The sequence below is a fragment of the Candida albicans genome, chromosome 2 (assembly GCF_000182965.3).
Source record: "Candida albicans SC5314 chromosome 2, complete sequence".
In the NCBI taxonomy this organism is placed as follows: domain Eukaryota; kingdom Fungi; phylum Ascomycota; class Pichiomycetes; order Serinales; family Debaryomycetaceae; genus Candida; species Candida albicans.
In genome coordinates, this window is record NC_032090.1 from 1,800,362 (window position 1) to 1,819,873 (window position 19,512).

Consider the following 19,512-nt stretch of genomic DNA (forward strand, 5'->3'; position numbering starts at 1 on the left):
GTTTTTTTCTTTTTAAACCATAAGAAATAATTTTGATAACCAAAAAAAATAATCAGGAATCACCAAACTTATCTTCTCCAGAATAACTAACTTTTTGTATCTGTGGAAAAATAAATGTTCTTCATTTTCATTCTTTTCTCTGTTTTTAACAGTTGACAAATTCAATGACACTTAATTTAACAGCTGAACATTGTTTAGCAACATTTTCATCATATAAATTATAAAAATCTCCTGATAAACATTGATAAAAGATATTAGAATCACCCAAATATAAATATCCATCTTTAATTGACCAACCAGCACTATAAATTGTTCCTGCTTGAGGAATTGGTCCATCGAATTGAAATTGATGATTAGCTACAATAGCACCCCAACGTTCATGAGTATCTTTTAAAACAGAATCATGTAATGTCATTTCTAAATTGTTTGCAGATGAACAAGCTTTAGGAATTGTTGAAGATAAGTCATCGTCATCAGATAAAGTTGAGTTGGATGATGGAGAACCAGTTGCAATTGCTTGACCGTCAGATTGAGCTTTAGCAACATTTTCAGCAGTAGTAGTTTGGTGTTGAATTTGTCCATCGTTGATTTGTTTAACAGCAGAAGCAGTAGTAGCAGCAGCAGCAGTGGTTTGATGTTGAATTTGGCCATCACCAATTTGTTGAACTGGAGTAGCAGAGGCTTTAACAGTTTGATGTTGGATTTGACCATCACTGATTTGAGCTACTGGTTGAACGGTAGTTTGATGTTGGATTTGACCGTCACCAATTTGTTGAACTGGAGTGGCAGTGGCCTTGGCGGTTTGGTGTTGAATTTGACCATCACTGATTTGAGCTACTGGTTGAACGGTAGTTTGATGTTGGATTTGTCCATCATTGATTTGTTGTACTGGTGTAGCAGTGGCTTTTGCTGTAGTTTGATGTTGAATTTGTCCATCACTAATTTGAGCAATTGGTTGAGCAGCATTAGTTTGATGTTGAACTTGACCATCACTAATTTGTTTAATAGCAGAAACACCACCAGTAGTTTGATGTTGAACTTGACCATCAGTTATTTGTGCAACAGGGGTGGCCTCTTTTTTGTTATCATTTCTAGTCAATGTAGAAGTAGCAGTATCAGTTGAAAGAGCAGAAGCTGATTCAACAGTAACAACTTGAATACCAAAAGTACCACTGAAATCTGTACTAGCACCAGATGGAATTTTAGCTGAAGGTGATAATGTTGAATAATGTTCATCAGGAACAGTAGCAGCTAAAGAAGTGCTAATAAAAGCAGCAATACTAACAAGTGTAGAATACTTCATGATTTAATTGTTATTGTTATGGTTGTTTTAGTTGATGTTATTATAGTTGTTTTAGATCTGTATTGGAAACTAATGATAATAGAAAGAAAAGAAAAGATTATTGATTTTAAAAACAAAAAAAATATAAAAAATAAAAAAAATAGAATTATTTTATAGAAGGTTAATTACTTCTATTTAAATAGTTTTTTTTTTCTTTAATTCTTCAATCCTGATTTTGTGGTCCTTGTTTCTAAATAAAGTATTGTTATTGAAATTTTAATTGCTAAAATCTAACAAAGTAACAATACTAACTTATTAATCTAAAAGAACGAAGAAGGGGGGGACGCAGTTTGACTAAGTGAATGACATTGATTTAGTGGCTAAAAAGTTAGTAACATTTGATTCGTGCTGGCTTAATATTCCATTTTTGTTCTACATCATTAGTTTCAACGGAGAAGGTTTTTAGTTATCCGTTGTCATGACTTTTTCATGATTGTTGAAATGRGAGGAAGGGGGGGGAGGGTAGTTTAGTTTAGGTTTAGTAGTTGTAGTAGGTTCACAAAAAAGTTTACTTGCAATAACGTGATAATGCAGCGAAAAAAAAAATAATCTGTGGGTTAGGCTGCGTACTGCATGTAATATATGCATCTAATTTGACATGGCTGGTTTGCTATTACTTACAACAATAGTAAATAAATTAAATGCGATCACAAAACAAAAACAGTAGAGATAATAAGATTAAATCTCACCTCACCACCACCGGACCGGATGAGATATCATGATGATGTAATAATTAATTGATTGTTTTGATCTTAATCGATGCAGATTATAGTTTCAATTGCACGACAAGAACACTGCCCCTCAAAACAATGTCTACACACACGTACTCTCTCTCTCTCTTCATAAGTCTACTTATTATCATTATCCATGTGAGCCGGGAATAATAAACTTCTATTAATAGATCAACTATATATAGAACAAAATAAAAAAAAATTAAGAACAATCTCTAACGATCAAATCTCCCTTCCGATGAAGCAACTAATTAATTATCTGAATTAGGATAGATGGAATGATGTAGTTCGAAACCCCTTTCTGTCTGTGTCTTTGTTGTTGTTGCAAATCATTTAAACTATTATATAAATGTTGCCAAGCAAAGAAATAATAGTGTATGATCTGCCGGGGAGCTGGTCCCTTCTATCACGAAACAGAGAAACAGAGTTTTACATGAAAATTCCTTTTCTTGTTCTTTTTTTTGAAACAGGAGGAACAGCTTATCATTCAATTCTCAATTTCACACAATTTCCCGAGATTGAAGAATATATGCAAGAATAACAATGTGAAAAAAAAAATTCCAAAAATATTAATATACACACTCTCTTAAGTTGCCTTGTTGAAATCTAAATTTTTTTTTTTTTTGTTGCATAACTAAACATTTATTATGTTGTTGTTGTTGCTATTAGCAAAGATTGGATGTTTTTATTAAAGTCATTATTTAAAAATTTACTCAATATTTCTAAGCCTAGGGAAGGATTGTAAAAAGAATATGGAAGAATGAATTCCCGGGTATTGAAATAACAGTAACAATTGTTTCTCCACGGGTGACAAATTTTTCGTTTTTTAAGAAATGGTCCGCTGTAAACTCCGCATGTCAGGAATTAAATGTTGTATGTTCCGAATCGGGATCTCACGTGACCACTTAACAAAATTTATTTTTCAAGGCTTGTATTTAATAATTGATCAAGGCGAAGTTTCATAATATTATATTTGCTGTTTAGACAAACAACAACGTTGGTTGGGTACTTATTGCTTTATCACAAGGTCAGAAATTGAAGCCAACAGAAGCTAACTTAAAGTGTGTATAGTTTAATATTAAGCTTTTTTTTATCTAGATTGTGCTTTTTATTTCCTATCTTTTAACCTTCAATTGAGTTTTTAAGTTTGGTTAAATTTGATATAATTTTTTATTTTTTTTTAATTAAGGGATTGAATATGTTAATTGACTTTTGAATAAGTTTATGTCTAACATATTTGCAACCTTTACAGTTTTTGGTGGTTATCTAAATAAAGTTTGGTTGGCAAACTTAAGCGAAAAGGACAAGAAATTAATTAATTCTTAAAACAGTAATTGTTAAATCCGTTTACCAAGAAACTCATTAACATAACCGAACAGTTCAAAAGTTTACTATATGAAAGGAATTTTTTCGTTTTAACAAACATCAAAAAAGATTATTCAAATACCAAAATAATTTCCTAATTATTATTCATTCATGTCATGTCAAAACAATCTTCGTTAATGTTGCAGAACGCCATATTATTTACATACACGCGCATAAATTATTATCCTACGCGCAACACAGCGCCGCCAAATCCAAAATTTCACCTCAATTGAAAACTTGCAAATATAACAAATACAGCAAGTTTAATTATAAAGCATGCAGTAGTAGTACTGTAGATAAAAGTAGGATGGATGGATGAAAGGAGGGAGCAGGGAGCAGGGGCGAAGGGGGGCAGTGTGCATTTTCAACGAAATAAGGAAAGTATAGACGTTTTAGTATAGTCGTGAAAAATACAAGCAATTGCAAATAGACTTTTTTCTTCTTGATAAACTGTGGTTTATATTTCTACAAATCAATTTACAAACCTATACATATAGATTTGTTTTAGTCAACTTGGTGAAGAATTTTATATTTCTTTAGATGTCGAAAACATTCAACAACTGTCAGTGAAAAATTAGTCTAAATATGAAATCAAAACAAAGAATAGAAGAAATTGGATATTTAATGAATTGAGTATGCCACGAGGAGTTCAAAAATTAGCCCGACTAACCTCATTTCTAAAGACTACTATTGTTCCTTTCTTGACTAATGGTTATGGGGTTTAGTTCACATTCCATTGAAGTGTTAACTATAGTCGAGAATAAAGATATTTAGTCCAGCAGTCTAAAGCTTGCAAGCGATACATGCCAAATATCGCTGATAAGAATTAGAATGAAAGTTGTTTATACAAACGAGCAATTGTTTTTTCACTCAACAATCTAGACTTCTTTCATTATAAACAATACCTTTAAACATTCTAAAACAAATTGTTTAAGATATGACTAAAACCAAGAAGTTAGACATTTATGTTGAATAATAGATGATAAGAACATGTAAATGAGGAGATATTACTAAAGTATTTGTAGTTTGGTGATAGTTTGCTTTTTCTTTTTGCAATCTCCAATCTTCAATCTCCAATTTCCAATTTTCAATTTCCAATTTCCAACTAATTGCATGTGATTAGTTTGACACCCCAAAAAAGTTTATTTATATTTAGTAAAGCTTCTTTTAGTTTATTGCATAGACTAAAAGGAGAAACTAGTACAAACTTCATTGTCGTGTTTGTTATAGCACAAATTGTGAGCTTGTATGAAGGTCAGAAACAAACCAGAGCAGAATCAACAGCAGAACTAAAAATGTTCTTTTCTTCCATCATATATGGGCTTTTTAGTTGCCACTATGTTGAATTCTGTTCAACTAGGGATGTCAGTACTTTCTTTTTTATTCTTACTATCAACTAACTAACCTATTTAAAAATACCTATGATAACAGATTTGATTAAGAAATCATGCTGAAGCAACGATATACTACAAACCACTTTATCAAGTAAACAGTTTCCGAATTTTCCAAATTTTAAGGTTTTATAGCAAATCTTTTAAATTTGGTTAGGATCCCTTTTAAATTGGTTCAGAAATCTATTTTTATATGTCCCACTACCACCACCCACACAGCAAAGGTAAAATTGCAGTAGTAGAGGTAACAAAAACGATAGCCTGCAATTAAATTTTAATATTAAACTTCTATTCTTATTGTTGTTGTTGCTCGACCTACACCTTTTACATTAATTTCCGTGATGTGTGGCTGTTGTTACTATATTCCATTAGTCTAATTTAAAGTAGAGAATTTAATCATAGTGTTATTAGGTTTTGCAACTATAGTTTGTTGTAGTATTTGCCAAAAAAAAAACGCCTCAATATATCTTTTTATCCCAATTCATTCTTTATGCTTATCACCTTTCATTTTCGTTTATCAATTTTATGAGATCTCAACTGAAGATAGAATCTTTTTTGGGGGGAAGAAAGAGACAAAGTCAATATGAGTGAAGAAAATAGTGTGCGTGTTTTACATTTTAATGTGATCGACATCTATCGCGTTGGTGAAACAATTCAAGATGATCTTCATTCATTCATTCATTTTTCTCTGCTTGGATATTCCAAATAGGTTCATTTTGACGTGATTTGGTAATAGTTTCATAAAGTAATGCCTTATATCTAAACTTTAATCTCTATAATGATATTTCATGATCAAACAACAACAAGCCCTCCCCCCCTCAAAAAGATGGAATTTTGTTCCTTGATGAATTGTTCTGTTGCTGTTTGACACTTGAAATTTTAAGATTTTGATTTTGATTTTGTTTCTTCTTCTTCTTCTTGACAACTTAGTGCTTTTTTTGCCTCAATTGGGTGAATCAGCCAAGATATCATGAAAAATGACCCCATATTGAAAATTCAAGTATGTTACCACCAAACAGATGTATGTAAGGGTTACTGATACTTGGCATTAACTATCTTCTTGTGTCTCAATAGTATATGTTTATTTCATTGAATATTTGAAAGCACTAGTGCCCAAACTATGGTGACGAACTATTCAAATTCAAATTCACACTAACGGTTTTTGTGGAGCTTTAAAAAATTTGTCCTTGCTGCATGCTTCTTTTTTTTTTGTCTGATTTAGATAATTGTGCATTACGAGGTGAAAATGGTGATGAATGAATGAATAATGACAACAACAACAAGCAATAATAGACGATACAAGACGGTCTGCCTAAATAATAGTGGGTTTTTAATTTTTTTTAAAAAAATTTTAAACATTATACACTACAAACGTGTTGAATGAATTCAAAAAGACGAATTTCCAGGTCTAAATTAATGGTTTATATACTGGAAAAACTCTTTTGATAGGTGTCAATTTTAAATAGGAACAATAGAAACAAGCCTCCCAGTTGTATTGTTTACCCAACAATAATGCATCATTTTGATAATGGAATGTAAATATAATAATGTATAGTACAATTGTCACTAACAACAACAACTCACAAACTCAACAATTAGACAATAAGACAATTGGTAACAAAAAACCCTTTTTCCATCCCCCTTGTCCACCCCCCCTTCCCCTTCCCCAAAATAGAAATCTCGTGCAAAATGCTAACATACCGATTACATCCTACTACCAAAACTATGTTACTATTATTGACTTGCCTAATAATCGTACTAACCCCTGTATATTCGTATACGTCATTCTTTGTAAAATACCAAATAAATAATAGGTTTTCCTTATTGTCGATTTCCGGTTAATTCATTGTACTAACTATTATATATGTATGACACGGAAAATTGTTTTATTTTTGCTCTACTATCAGTGGCTAACTTTTTTTTAAATAGCCGAAAAAAAAAAGCAAAAAAAAACTAAATCAATGTTGCTGACGAATTTCTTTTCCTTTTCCGAACCATGAAATGCTCTGTGTAAGAGGTACTTTGAATACAAATGGAGCTATTATTCACAAGTAGTTATTTTAGACAGGTGATTGTTAACAACTTAATTTTGGATGGATTTACATTGTATTATCAGATTGATATTCAAAATCTTGATGCTCATCGAAAAGGGTCTGCTGCTGCTGCTACTCGTGCCACTGGACAAAAACACCTTAAACCAGAAAAGGCATACACGAAGCTCGCCTCGTCGGTTATGCTAATTTATTGTACAGCAACCATAACACAAAGCACAAGAGTATCTGCAAAATGGCTTATATGTATGTTATATGGGACAAATCAAATAACTTGCACAGTGGTTAGTTGTTTATGTCTGTATTTGTTACCTGGAAAATAAGATGTAAGAATGTTATTCTATTAATATTAGTTTTGTTTCATTATTCCACTTTGAAACATGTTCTCCGTGGGTACAATATATGTCTATTCATATTTTATATTCAGGACACTGTGAAGGAAATCACAAAAAAAAAGAGCTCTGATTTAACTTAATTTCAAGATATTTTAATTTAAATTATCTCTGAAATTGTGTAACTCTAGATACTTTTCATATCTATTATTCAAACAATGGAAAAACAAAAAAGAAGGAGTTCAAGTACCTGTTTATTTGTCAACTATTCTTTCAACTCAATCGCAAATTTTATCTCTCTCTTTGTGATGTTGACAGTTTTTGTTTCCATTTTTTTTTTTTTCTTGTTATCATCTGTATATGTTATGATACCACCCTTTTAGCAACTCAACACATTTATATTCGTAACCCACATACATACGCACTATAACTCACACAGTGGAAAAGTTTCAAATAAAACTAAAATATGTAAAGATCGGAGTTGATATGCTTTGAAACTCAATAGTGGAGACAAGGGTGTCCAATTAAGGAATTGCTATGATCAGATTCTCCATGTTTTCTTTCAAGGTTTTAGATCCAATGGACCAATCGTCACTCCTCTTCCAATGTCCCTCCCGCCTTTTACACTAACTTTTTAAACTTTATCATATGCAGAGAAGGTTTTAAAAGGAACAAGGAAGTTAGAATATCACAAAGTTAATAATTATTTTAAAAAACCTCACTATCCTAAAAAAATCCAAAGTTTCTAATTCTTCTTTCTTTCTTAATCCCTCCTCCCTCTACCTAAATTTCTACCGCTTAACATCATGTAACACAAAACAGAATTACCCTCTATCTTTTTTTTTGTTTTTTTGTCTTCGTGTTTCGTTTTGTTTCGTTTTGTTTTGTTACTTTGATTTTGGAAATGAAGGGAATTTTGACTAAAAACTAAAACTGAAAGGTTTTTCTTTTTATTATTATTATTATAATTTTTGAAGCAGGGTGGGCGGGAAGGTTTGCTTGTGTCAGATGTATGTATGTATGTACTCAACTATGTTTTAATGAGTTCATCAGTCAATTATTATTAATGATCTCTGCATATCGTTCCAATTATGTGGTTGATTGGTATAAATATCTCCCTACTTCTCCTAAAAAGTATAACCCTATCCTCTATTTTTCGGCGTAATTCTTATCCGTTTTTTCAAGTCTTCATAACTAATATACCAATTAGAAAAGATTTACCTCTTGTTTCAATTATTTTTTTTTCACTCCCCCCCAATATTCAAAAGATTAATCTTACCATTATTGTTTGATCGTTCTTGCAATAGACCCAAAAAAAAAGCCTAATCGATACTTACACTTTAATTTAACACTCGTTTGAACTTGTTCAACATCCAACTCCCTATTTTACTTTTTACTATTTTTTGATCCATTATTTCATTGTTTATATAGCACTATTCATTTAGCTATGTATTAAAATCAAGTAATGTCAAATAGCCCAAATCCGAACAATCCAAACAATCATAATCTAAATAAATCTCCAAATAATTTACCCAATAATAAATTTACTAATATGCTGTTTTCCCAAGTTCAAACAACTTTACCTCCTCAGTTTACCGAGTATCCACAACAAGCTTTCGTACAACAAACTTATCAACAACAACAGCAACAACAACATTTGCAAGCTCAACAAGCATTTCAACAACACCAACAACTTCAACTTTTGATGCAACAATCAGGGCAACATCAACATCAATACCAGCCACAGCCACAACAACAACAACAACAACAACAACCTTTTCCTTCCACTCAGCTACCAGTTCTCCAACAACAACAGGTTTATGCCCAACCAGTGAATCAAAGTGAAAACTATTACATACAAGCACCCAGAGGATACGGTTATTCTTCAAGTCTTTCGTCAAATACCAGCAATGCAAGTGTACAACAATATCCTTTGAATGAACTAAGACAAGCAAATGTACATTCAATTACTCCCGAAAAACAAAGCATTAATTTTAATTCTGAAAACTACAATTATTTGGTTCCATCTTTACCCCCATTGAACACAATTGGGGGCAGTACTGGATCACATACTCCTCAACAACAACATCAGCAACAACCACAAGTCTATAATACTTCTCCATTGTCTGCTACTTATGTGCACGAAAATGCCCAATACGTGGTACCATCGGTAGACACAGTCAGAGGTTTCCCTACTCGTGGAGGGATTGTTCCTAAAAGAGGTAGAAAAAGAAGACACACTGCTACTGTTCACAACATGACTCCTGAAACTGCCGAAAGAAACAGATGTCGTATTTGTAACAAACAATTTAAACGTCCATCATCATTACAAACTCATTATTATTCTCATACTGGAGAAAAAATTTTCAAGTGTCCTTGGGATGGCTGTGGAAGATTGTTTTCTGTTAAATCTAATATGACAAGACATTATAGATTACATGAACGTGATTTCAAAAGAGCTCAAGATCTTCAATTTGGACCCTCCCAACCACAACAACCACCACAACCACCACAACACCAAGTACCTGGTATTGCAGCTTCTCATGCTCCAACCACAGCTCTACAACAACAAGAACCATTTAATACCAATAATCAAAATTTGGGATCAAGTGATTCTGCTGCCAAATCACAATATCCTTCTTATTTATCATCTTCAAATTTACCTACAACTGATAATAACCCATCCATATAAAAACCTTTCATTTCAAATCTAATCATCTACTATTATTTTTTATTTATTTCATATTTCATAATTTATCTTTTTATTTGCTTGTTTTCCATTTTGTTGTCTCACTCATTCACTCACAAACAAACAAAAAAACCTTGTATTTTTAATGTTCCTAATTGTAATAATAATGTCCTTTTTCCAATTCTTCGTCACTCCTTTAATGATTATTATTTACAACTGGTTTCATTTCTACATCCCCCAACTGGTTGTTTATCTCGTTCCGTTTGATTTTTTTTTATTATTATTATTAATTTTTTTCCTTTCCCTCCTCCCTCCTCCTCCATCTTCCATGTTATATTCCGTGAGTTTTATTCTGTGTTTTTACCGTTTCCTCCATTCCTAGAGTTAAACTTCATTTAATATATTTACGTCCTTCCTTTAAATATTCCCAAATAATATAATAAGTGTAATGTCTTAACGATCTTTTAATATACATATATATAATTTTACATAAATTGATTTTTAATTTGTTGTTGTAGAGCTTTTTGCCGATTCTTAGTTATTCAAGTTGCAAAAACAAACGATTTGAAAAAAAAAACATACCCATGATTTTCGTCCTCAGTTGTATTAGATCGATTCTTTATCGACGATTAATCAGGATTGACAAGAAAAGGTCAGTAATGTAGTTTACTCTCAGGGTATCACCAATTATTAGCGTATTGTCCATAAGTTCAGACGCGTAGATTCTTTTCATGCTCATTTGCAACTAAATAGAAATAGGCAAAAAAATACTGCAACCCTCTTTCCCCTCAAAAAAAATCAGAAACCTATTTTTAATTAATAATCTTCCCTCCCAGATTGATTAATATCAAAACTTCCATAGATTCTTTCAAAAAATCATATGGTGTTATTTATTGTTATTGTTGTTGTATTGCCGTTGTTTATTGTTGTTGTTCTTGATTATGTTTCACATTTTATTTTTTCCTTCCTTCCTTCACTCCCTTGTTCCATAATCTTGTTTCAGAATTGAATTTTATATTTTTTTTTAAAAAAGATCAACGGTGAACAATATTTTTTTTTACTTTTTTTAAGTATTATTATATATTGCATAAACTTTTATGAATTTGTACATGATACAGATTGAACATTAATACCAAGTAGAAGAAAAAGAAGAAGAATAAGCAGTTCGGTATGTTATTCGCTTCCTGACTTCTGCGCTTGATTGTAAACAAATGTTGAACATGTTTTTGTCATCAATTCTGGCATATCTCAATCGTATTACAAGTTTCTATTATCTTTAAAGATGGATGATTTTTTTTTTCATAGGTAAATACTAATTATAATGCTAAAATCTGTCAACCTTATGGTTTTGGTTGTTGTTGTTTTTAAGTTGGCGGCTATGTAAAATATAGCCTTAATCTTTTACATAATCTCCTATACATTAAGTCCAACATCGTTTATATGTTTGTCTCACGCCCATTTAATGTTACACTTGCAGTTGTTCTTCATGTTAGAATGTTTAAATTGGTGCAAATATATACATATTGTAATTGACCAATAACATTTTGTGCAGATACAGAAATTTTAGATGACAAGCAATAATTCTAATTAATATTGTAAACAAGATAACCCCACTGCAATTATTTAAAAAATGCATGGGCGTGTGTGATGGAGCCTCATTAAATCGCCTGTCGGTTAAAAAAAGCAACCATGTATCTCTCTGGTCAGTATGGTGTTATGAGGTCACTACTTGCATACTGCTAGAAAACTTAAAACATAAGCCACTGGTACGTTTCAAAAACAACTCTTCTTTTTAATTACGTTTTGATTATACAAGTTTGGTTCGATAACTATCACTGGTGCTGGCTACCGGCTTATCATTTCTCAATTTGTTTAAAGATTAGCTGCCTCGTGAGCTGATATCTAATTAAAGCATAGCTTGCACACTTGCTGAAAATAGTCATTCCAAACTAAGCAATAAATAATGAAGTAAATTCGTCTCCTAACAAGAACTCTGAAATCAATGCCCGTGGTTAATCTTGAAGTTGCAAAAAAAGAAACTACCAAGGCTGAGCTGTAAGAAGAAATTCTGGATTGTTTTTTTTTTCATGGTCGTGCGAGTGAACCAAAACACGTGATTTTCTCTAGTTTTAACATTTTAACCAACCAAATTGAAGAAAATGTGAATTATCTCCAAGACAGAGAGCGAAGTGAGAAAAAAAAAATGAGCCAAACAATCATACTTTTAGCACTGTCAAGCACAACCAATTACACAATACATATACAATGGCTGCTGGACACATTGCAAGATATATTCGTCATGCTCCAGCTATAAAACCACACGTTCCAGCTTATGTGAAATGGAGTTCCAAACTTTTAGGTGCTACTATGTGGTTTTGGATTATGTTGAGAATTAAAGAAGATGGGCCAGTTATGTTTGGTCTCAAATTACCATTTGAACATCATTAGTTGTTTACATGAACTATCAAGAAAGTTAACGGTACCTAAAGAGATACTTTTTTTAAAAAAAAATAATACAAAGATTGTTTTATTTGTTTACGACTTATTTCCTATACATGTATATTTATTTTGTCAATAAACAGGAATTCATTTTTTTTTTTGACTACTATGATTCTATACTAACGTGAGGATCTGTTTCCATTTCCTCGTCGACCACGATAGGAACCTCTACCTCCTCTCAGACCTCTTGTACCTCTTGATCCTCCACGGCCACCTCGTTCTTTACTACCACTACCGCGATAATTAGTAGATTTATGAGGTGGCCGCACTGATTCTTCCTCTTTGGTATCGTTAACATCATCGTTGATAGTATTCTCTTGAGCCGTCTTGAAATTAAAATTGAATCCTTGGCTGGAACAATAATCTAAATTAAAATTACCTAAATTATCCAATTTAAAAATCATAATATTATAGTTCCCAGAGTCGGAATTATTGTAATCGCATAAATTGAAATGCCATAGATTATAATATGCTTGGAAATAGTAATCATTGATTCGCTTCAACAATTTTTTATTCAATTCTGAGTTATCATCAGAGTATAAACTCAATGGAACAATTTTCTCCAGTGAATCAGTGATAGAAACAGGAATTTTATCAAACAAGCTTAATCCCAACTCAATCAAATTTTTCAAACTTTCATTCCTATCACTGTTTACAAGCTCAATCAACTCATCTTTTATTACCAACCACAATTCCCCTAGTATCATTCGAAGTCTGGAAAATTTAGACCGATAATTTTCAACATATCCCGATGATCCACCCATACTATCAACAAAACTCATACCATTGCCCATCACCGGATATCGGAAATGTAAGCCTTGACTGATGGTGAAATCTGCATGTGTGATGATTGCCAAATGCTCCAAAAGTGGTGCTTTAACAACTGGTACATGACTGATGAAAATGTTAATTGTTGCATTCTTTGTGGTACTGGTTGTTAATGCCTTTGAGTTTGTAACATTGATATATAATTCAGCTATTTGTAACAATGAAATCCAAAGTTCTCCAATTTTCCCACAAACTCCCAGATAATTCAAGTTCCCATTATCAAATAGACTATGTATTTTTAAAGTACCACCTAAACCATATAACTTGATATTTGGAGTTCCATTTGCTGTTTTGATTTCATAATTGTTTTTGTGATCGAGTAAAAATAAATTAGGAATAGTCACTTGTTTTGTTTGTATCTTATCAATGATCTTGGGGTCATCTAATGGACCGAAAATAGTATATACTGGACAAGGTAAAACTTTTTCTCCATCAACATACTGTTGAAATTGACTGATACTTTCTTTTGATGACAAAAGTTCAGATTTGAACAATGCTAATTCATCAGGATTTGTAGAATTTCCATTCCCGCCATTGCCACTGCCACTGCCACTACCATTTGTTGACAAAATCTTACTTGAATTGTTTAATTCTTCTACTAAATCAGGTTTCAATACTTCCAGAAATGCAACTATTTGTTTAAGATAATTCAACTCATTATATTCTTGAATGGTATTTATATCCCAAAATCCAAAGTTACCTGTATGTATGATCAAGTCTATTGGTTGGTGCTGGTTGTATAATTTGGTTAAAATGTCGAAATTCCCTTGAATATCAGATAATGTTAATATTCTCAATCCGTTAATTGATTGAAGCATTGTCCCAGGGTAATGTTTTGGTTTTGTAAATGTTTGTTGTTTTATTAAAATGATTGTACTCCGTAATTCGTCTTTTAAATATTTTCTCACGTTAATTATTTTAGTCGTTGTATTATCATCATTATTACTATTCTTGTAATTACGCTGATTATTTTTTTTTTTTCGTTTGGGAATGTTAAACGGTCAAGATGGCGGTAGTGAATGGGATAGGCTTCGTGGCGTGCACAGGAGAAAAAACCAAAAGTGTGGCCGCAGTAGAACATTTTTAGGTCGTACTTGATTCGTAACCGTGACTGTCCATATTGTATGTACACTAGTATTTTCTACCCATTTGTTCTATCGTGAATATTTGAAGCCGTTTGTTGAGCTCTTTTCAAATTGACAGGAAACCCCAGGTCTGTGCCACAGCATCGTGGCAGTGGAGATGATGACTATGCAAGCATCAGTTTTAAATCTGAATCCTTACATCAAAGAGTTATCTTTTTTTTTTGTTCGTAGTAGTTAATGTTAATTTATCCCAAATTGGAAACTATAAACATAGACTTGCAGGACTTGATATCAAATTTTAATTATGAATTTTACGTGACAATTTGAAATCTAAAGCTTAAAAGGTTATGAAACGTTCCTTTATCATTTTTTTGAGCAATAATCATCATTACTGTAAAGAAGAAGAGGCTGAGGTTAATATTATTGTTGATGTTGTTGAATGATCAATTGTGTATTGGAACAGAAAGTATTCGTAATCTTGGCGACCGTGGTTCAAAAAATTATATTGCAGGAATAGACGGGATCAATTTATAATGGAGGTTACAATTTGTAGGAACTAATTGTTTCAAATCTTTTTTCTAGAAAAAATTCAAAAAGAAAAAAATATAATAAAATGATGCCACATCTTTTGGTAGCATATTAGTTTACCTAATCTTGGGTTTTCTTTTCAATTTTTCGTCTATAGTAAGTAGTCTTCATTCTTTGAATTGTAAAGATATCATTTAGCTATAGTTCTTAAATAGATGTAAATTCCAATAGGTTGTGGAAACCACGAGGTTAGGTAGAAACTTAAAGTGGTTACAAAGCAAGAGCAAGTGGTCATAAATTTGATATCGATGAAACGGGGCTAGGAAAAATAAAATGAACCACAAAAGAGAAGAGAAGAAAAGAAAAGAAAAAATTAGCAAGTAGAACCGCACCACACCCGCGTGGAGCGAAGTAAATTGGAATTAGAAATGGAACAGGGCAGCCAGGCAGGCGAGCAAACAAATTATAAGGAAGAAAAATAGAATAAAAAAAAAAAGAAAAGGTATTAAAAAGGAAAAATAATAAATAGGATCAAATACGTGAAATGTGAACCGAAATGAAATGAAATTGGCATTTCCATAATCCCTCCAATTAATTATAAAATAATTTTATCTTTTATAATAATTATCATTTCATTATTTACAATTCATATTATTTATTTCTTGCATTATATATATTTAAAGTCATCAATTTACAACTTCAACAACAACAACCTCCCAAACAATTTTATTCTTCTACCTATTTATTTAATTGTTTGTGCCAAATTTTTATAACTACTATATCCACTCCCACCCACACACATTTATATCAAGTATCTACTACTTCTAGCAACAATTATGCAAACATGTTAGAACCTCTGCAAAGAATCCGGAACGCTATAATAGAGGGGAATCTACCCATTGTCAAACGAATATTATCCCGGTTTTCCGAACTATGGTTAAACATAGATCCGAAGAACCAAGGGTGGAGCAATCTTCACTATGCATCTTATTATGGTCATTACTTGATATGTATCCATTTAATATCATATATAAATAAAACATTAGGCAGCTTGGAACAACACTATACCAAATTGGACTTGGTGGCCTTTGACGATACCACGGTGTTGCATCTTTGTATGGAGAAGAAACACGCTCAAACATTGCATTATTTATTACAAGAATTCCCAGGAAAAATCTGGTTGAATTCACTTGGTGGAAGTTCAAGACAAACACCATTGCATTACAGTTGCATTCACGATTTTAAAGAAGGGACAAAGTTACTATTGGAGTTTGGGGCTCAATGGAGTATTCAGGATGCCCATGGCGATACATGTCTACATCTTTGCTTTCAGTTTGGAAGTGTCGGATGCTTGTATGAATTGCTCAAATATATTATCATTCATTCGAAAACAAAGGAAGATGCATCTGAGAAAATTGAGGAGTTGGAGAATGTTAAAAACAAACAGAATTGGGTGGCTAAAGATTATTCATCAAGTTTCGATTTAATTACCCAATATGAGGAAATGAAAAGAGATCTACTATCTCAGGACTACACTGGTGCAGTTTCTGAAATAAAGTTCTCAGCCGAGTCAACAACACTGCCAAATCCTGAAGTGGCATCAATTGACACTTTAGGTAACAAAGTATTAGCAAGTCCAATTGTACTGATGACACTGCAACAGTCAGTGGCTAATAATGACAAGAATTTTGAAGGACGTCAACATTCACAATCATTACCATCTGCGTTCAAGGCGCAGCCACAGCCACAGCCACTAGTCAGACAAAGGTCAAACACAACATATGTTTATAAACCACCTGCCGCTTTAACCATTGCAACTGAAGGCTTAACAGGTAGGTCACCCTCTTCCAATTCATCTCCATTATCACCAATGACACCTCAACCAACAACGTCAAACAGAGCACCGTCATTAAAATCAGTCACAATATCGCCTTCAGTTCGTACTAACGGAACTACAAACTATAATGCTGGCACGGATGATGAACCAATTTCCCCACAGTCAGCAATATCTACTACTTCGTCATTTAATGCGTCACCAAACTATAAATTAGGGTCAAGAAAAAAGAGTTTTTCGTTTTCAAAATCAGTTCCATTACCATCAATAAACTCTGAAAATGTTCTATGGCCCTCAGTAAATGAAGAGGGAGTGACAGAGTCTCCACCTCAACAAATATCACCTATAAAACGATCAGCAGCAGATTACAAACTAAGAAAGAACTCGTCGGCCTCATCTATTGCTGCAAAACTTGCTTTCAATTCTAGCCATTCATCACCAAATCATAATGAAATTTTAAGAAAACGAGCTGCATCCAAATCCAATAGTGTGCACAGTAACAGCTTGAACAGTGCCTCGTCAGTTAGCAGCTCGATCAGCTCTGGTAGCGTATCTACTATTGATACCGAAATAGTGAGAAAAGCAAGATCGTCTGGTACCCTTCCATCTAGTCCTAGTCACAAGAACAATAGTCATAACAATGGGATCAAAATCCCAATTACTTTAAACAATAACAGTGTGACTTCTTTGAATAGCAATGGTTCAGATAATTTGAAAAAGTATAGTGTTCATAGTATCAGTTTCAGTAGAGTAAGATGAAGAAAGAAACTAAACCTGATTAATTGATGGTTTCAGAGTTTTCCAGTATTTCTTCGTTTTAGTTTTGCAGAGCTTTGATGCTTTTTTTTTTATTCGTTTTGTATTATTTTTCTTCTAAATAGCATATTTATTCCAAATCTATTCTGTAACGATTTCAGTAGACATTGTATTGTTGAACGTTAAGACTTTGCAACTGTTCAAGTCTAGTAGCAGTATTGAGTCTGTGATAATCTGATGAATACACGACTTGGTGATTTCTCGCTCTCTGTTTTTTGTTTGTTCTCTCTTTCTTTCTTGGTGGCAATAAACTTTTTGGTGAGAGTAAATTTGGGATAGAATCAACAAAAAGTGATATCTTCACATTCCTTTCAACTCTCTTATTCATCGATCATGTCTTTACAAAAACTCACTGCAGAAATATACTCACTATTTGGAAAAGGAGATTATCAAGGTTGCCAACAATTACTTGCTCCGATTAAACTAGAATTAGTCAAACATGATTTGTTGGTTCCTTTACCATCCAACACCACCGATAAAAACCAAATTAATGATTTGAGAATTGCCCAAAGAATTTTGGAAATTGGAGCATTATCGTCATTATTAACCAACAACTATTCCGGTTTTGAGAATTATTTTGCTCAGTTGAGACCATTTTACTCTAACCCCAAATTACATAATTTACAAAAAGTCCATATCAATACCGATATAACAAAAATCATTTCATTATACTTGTTATACTTGTTGAGTCAGGGTTTGATTTCAAAATTCCATGTTGAACTAGAAGTGATTTATAATTCATCACAATATGATGCCCAACAAGACAAGTATTTACAATTTCCAATAAATTTAGAAAGCAATTTAATGGAAGGTAATTACATAAAAATCTGGAAGTTATTAAAAGAAGAGAAAAACTTACCATGTCAAGAATACACCCATTTTGTTGATACTTTGATAAATGCTTTACGTTTTGAAATTGCCAAATCTTTGGAGAAAACTTACGATTCGATTCCAATTTCTAATTGCAAGAATTTATTATATTTACCACAAGAATTGTCCGATGCTAACTTTGAGAAAACTTTAAAGGAAACTTATCAAGTTGATAATTGGAAATTCGAGGATGGAGTTATATATTTCACTAAGAATGAAAATGAAACCAATGTTGATAACCAATCGGTTATAAAGAATTTATTAGGGTACGCTGAACAAATCGAATCCATCGTATAAGCAAGAAACAGAGTATCCAACCAAACAGATAATTGTGTATTGTGTATATTATTCTAGAGTTGTATAGAATCCTTTATATGCTATGTCCAAATCATTTAAAAATGAATCAGCTTCCTCTTGTGTAAGTTCAGTTTGAAGATTGTTTATTTTAATCAACCAATTGACCAATTTCGATTTACCTGTAAATTGCAACTCCTCATTAAGCTCATTAAGATTGACCACTAGATCACTCAATAACGGATGTAATTGTTCTTTTGATTTATAATTTAGCTTGACCGCATCCATACATGTAATGAAATTCCCTGTAATCTCTGCCACTAATCTAGCACTGGCACTTGTTGGTTGATTGCCGTTAATTTGTTCAATCGTTGCTGGCAATCCGTTCTTTATCCGACTGACAGCATGAGGGTAACTATCATTAAATTTACTTAATAATAAATCTAAAAAATTAGACATATCCGACAATAACCCTGGTAAAAACTCCTTTTGTAATAATTGAAATTTGGTTTGATCATCAGTGAAAACTTTTATTAACATTTGATATTGATGGATTAATCTATAAGTGGTAGAGGTATATCTCTCTTTATCGGTGATATAATCTTTCAAATATGAATTCTCAACCATTTCTAGAGTTGGTAGTATGGAATATATTTCTGCTAGTGAATCATATACGGATTTATGTAATGGAGTTTTGATTAACAGTGATTTGGTAACTTCTTGGTTGTAAACGTCAGATGTTGATACAGTGAATGAGGACGTGGATGTTGGAGCATATTCTGGGGGCGAAGACGTCATAATGGCAATAAATCAAAGTTGATTGTTCTATGACTAAGGATAAACAAAACACTAAAGAA

General features: G+C 32.4%; 8 protein-coding genes across 8 annotated transcripts; 5 read left to right on the top strand and 3 right to left on the bottom strand. All coding sequences in view use genetic code 12, as the record gives it.

The window, feature by feature from the left end:
- Positions 1-145: 145 nt before the first annotated feature.
- Positions 146-1,303, bottom strand: PIR1 (beta-1,3-glucan linked protein; the record flags this gene model as incomplete). Its single annotated transcript, XM_707510.2, has 1 exon — positions 146-1,303. One exon carries the CDS (start codon positions 1,301-1,303, stop codon positions 146-148), a length of 1,158 nt encoding a protein of 385 aa, XP_712603.2.
- Positions 1,304-6,861: 5,558 nt separating this feature from the next.
- BUD20 (Bud20p) lies at positions 6,862-7,203 on the top strand (the record flags this gene model as incomplete). The annotated part of the gene is made up of 1 exon (XM_707509.1): positions 6,862-7,203. The coding sequence occupies one exon, from the start codon at positions 6,862-6,864 to the stop codon at positions 7,201-7,203; it is 342 nt and encodes a 113-aa protein (XP_712602.1).
- Positions 7,204-8,764: 1,561 nt separating this feature from the next.
- CAALFM_C208890WA (uncharacterized protein) lies at positions 8,765-9,904 on the top strand (the record flags this gene model as incomplete). The annotated part of the gene is made up of 1 exon (XM_707508.2): positions 8,765-9,904. One exon carries the CDS (start codon positions 8,765-8,767, stop codon positions 9,902-9,904), a length of 1,140 nt encoding a protein of 379 aa, XP_712601.2.
- A 2,262-nt stretch (positions 9,905-12,166) lies between these two features.
- CAALFM_C208900WA (uncharacterized protein) lies at positions 12,167-12,349 on the top strand (the record flags this gene model as incomplete). Its single annotated transcript, XM_019475264.1, has 1 exon — positions 12,167-12,349. One exon carries the CDS (start codon positions 12,167-12,169, stop codon positions 12,347-12,349), a length of 183 nt encoding a protein of 60 aa, XP_019330809.1.
- Positions 12,350-12,519: 170 nt separating this feature from the next.
- On the bottom strand, positions 12,520-14,046 carry CAALFM_C208910CA (uncharacterized protein; the record flags this gene model as incomplete). The annotated part of the gene is made up of 1 exon (XM_707507.1): positions 12,520-14,046. The coding sequence occupies one exon, from the start codon at positions 14,044-14,046 to the stop codon at positions 12,520-12,522; it is 1,527 nt and encodes a 508-aa protein (XP_712600.1).
- Positions 14,047-15,685: 1,639 nt separating this feature from the next.
- Positions 15,686-17,434, top strand: CAALFM_C208920WA (uncharacterized protein; the record flags this gene model as incomplete). The annotated part of the gene is made up of 1 exon (XM_707506.1): positions 15,686-17,434. The coding sequence occupies one exon, from the start codon at positions 15,686-15,688 to the stop codon at positions 17,432-17,434; it is 1,749 nt and encodes a 582-aa protein (XP_712599.1).
- A 390-nt stretch (positions 17,435-17,824) lies between these two features.
- CAALFM_C208930WA (proteasome regulatory particle lid subunit) lies at positions 17,825-18,658 on the top strand (the record flags this gene model as incomplete). Its single annotated transcript, XM_707504.1, has 1 exon — positions 17,825-18,658. The coding sequence occupies one exon, from the start codon at positions 17,825-17,827 to the stop codon at positions 18,656-18,658; it is 834 nt and encodes a 277-aa protein (XP_712597.1).
- A 48-nt stretch (positions 18,659-18,706) lies between these two features.
- Positions 18,707-19,453, bottom strand: VPS28 (ESCRT-I subunit protein; the record flags this gene model as incomplete). Its single annotated transcript, XM_707503.1, has 1 exon — positions 18,707-19,453. One exon carries the CDS (start codon positions 19,451-19,453, stop codon positions 18,707-18,709), a length of 747 nt encoding a protein of 248 aa, XP_712596.1.
- Between the last annotated feature and the right edge of the window lie 59 nt (positions 19,454-19,512).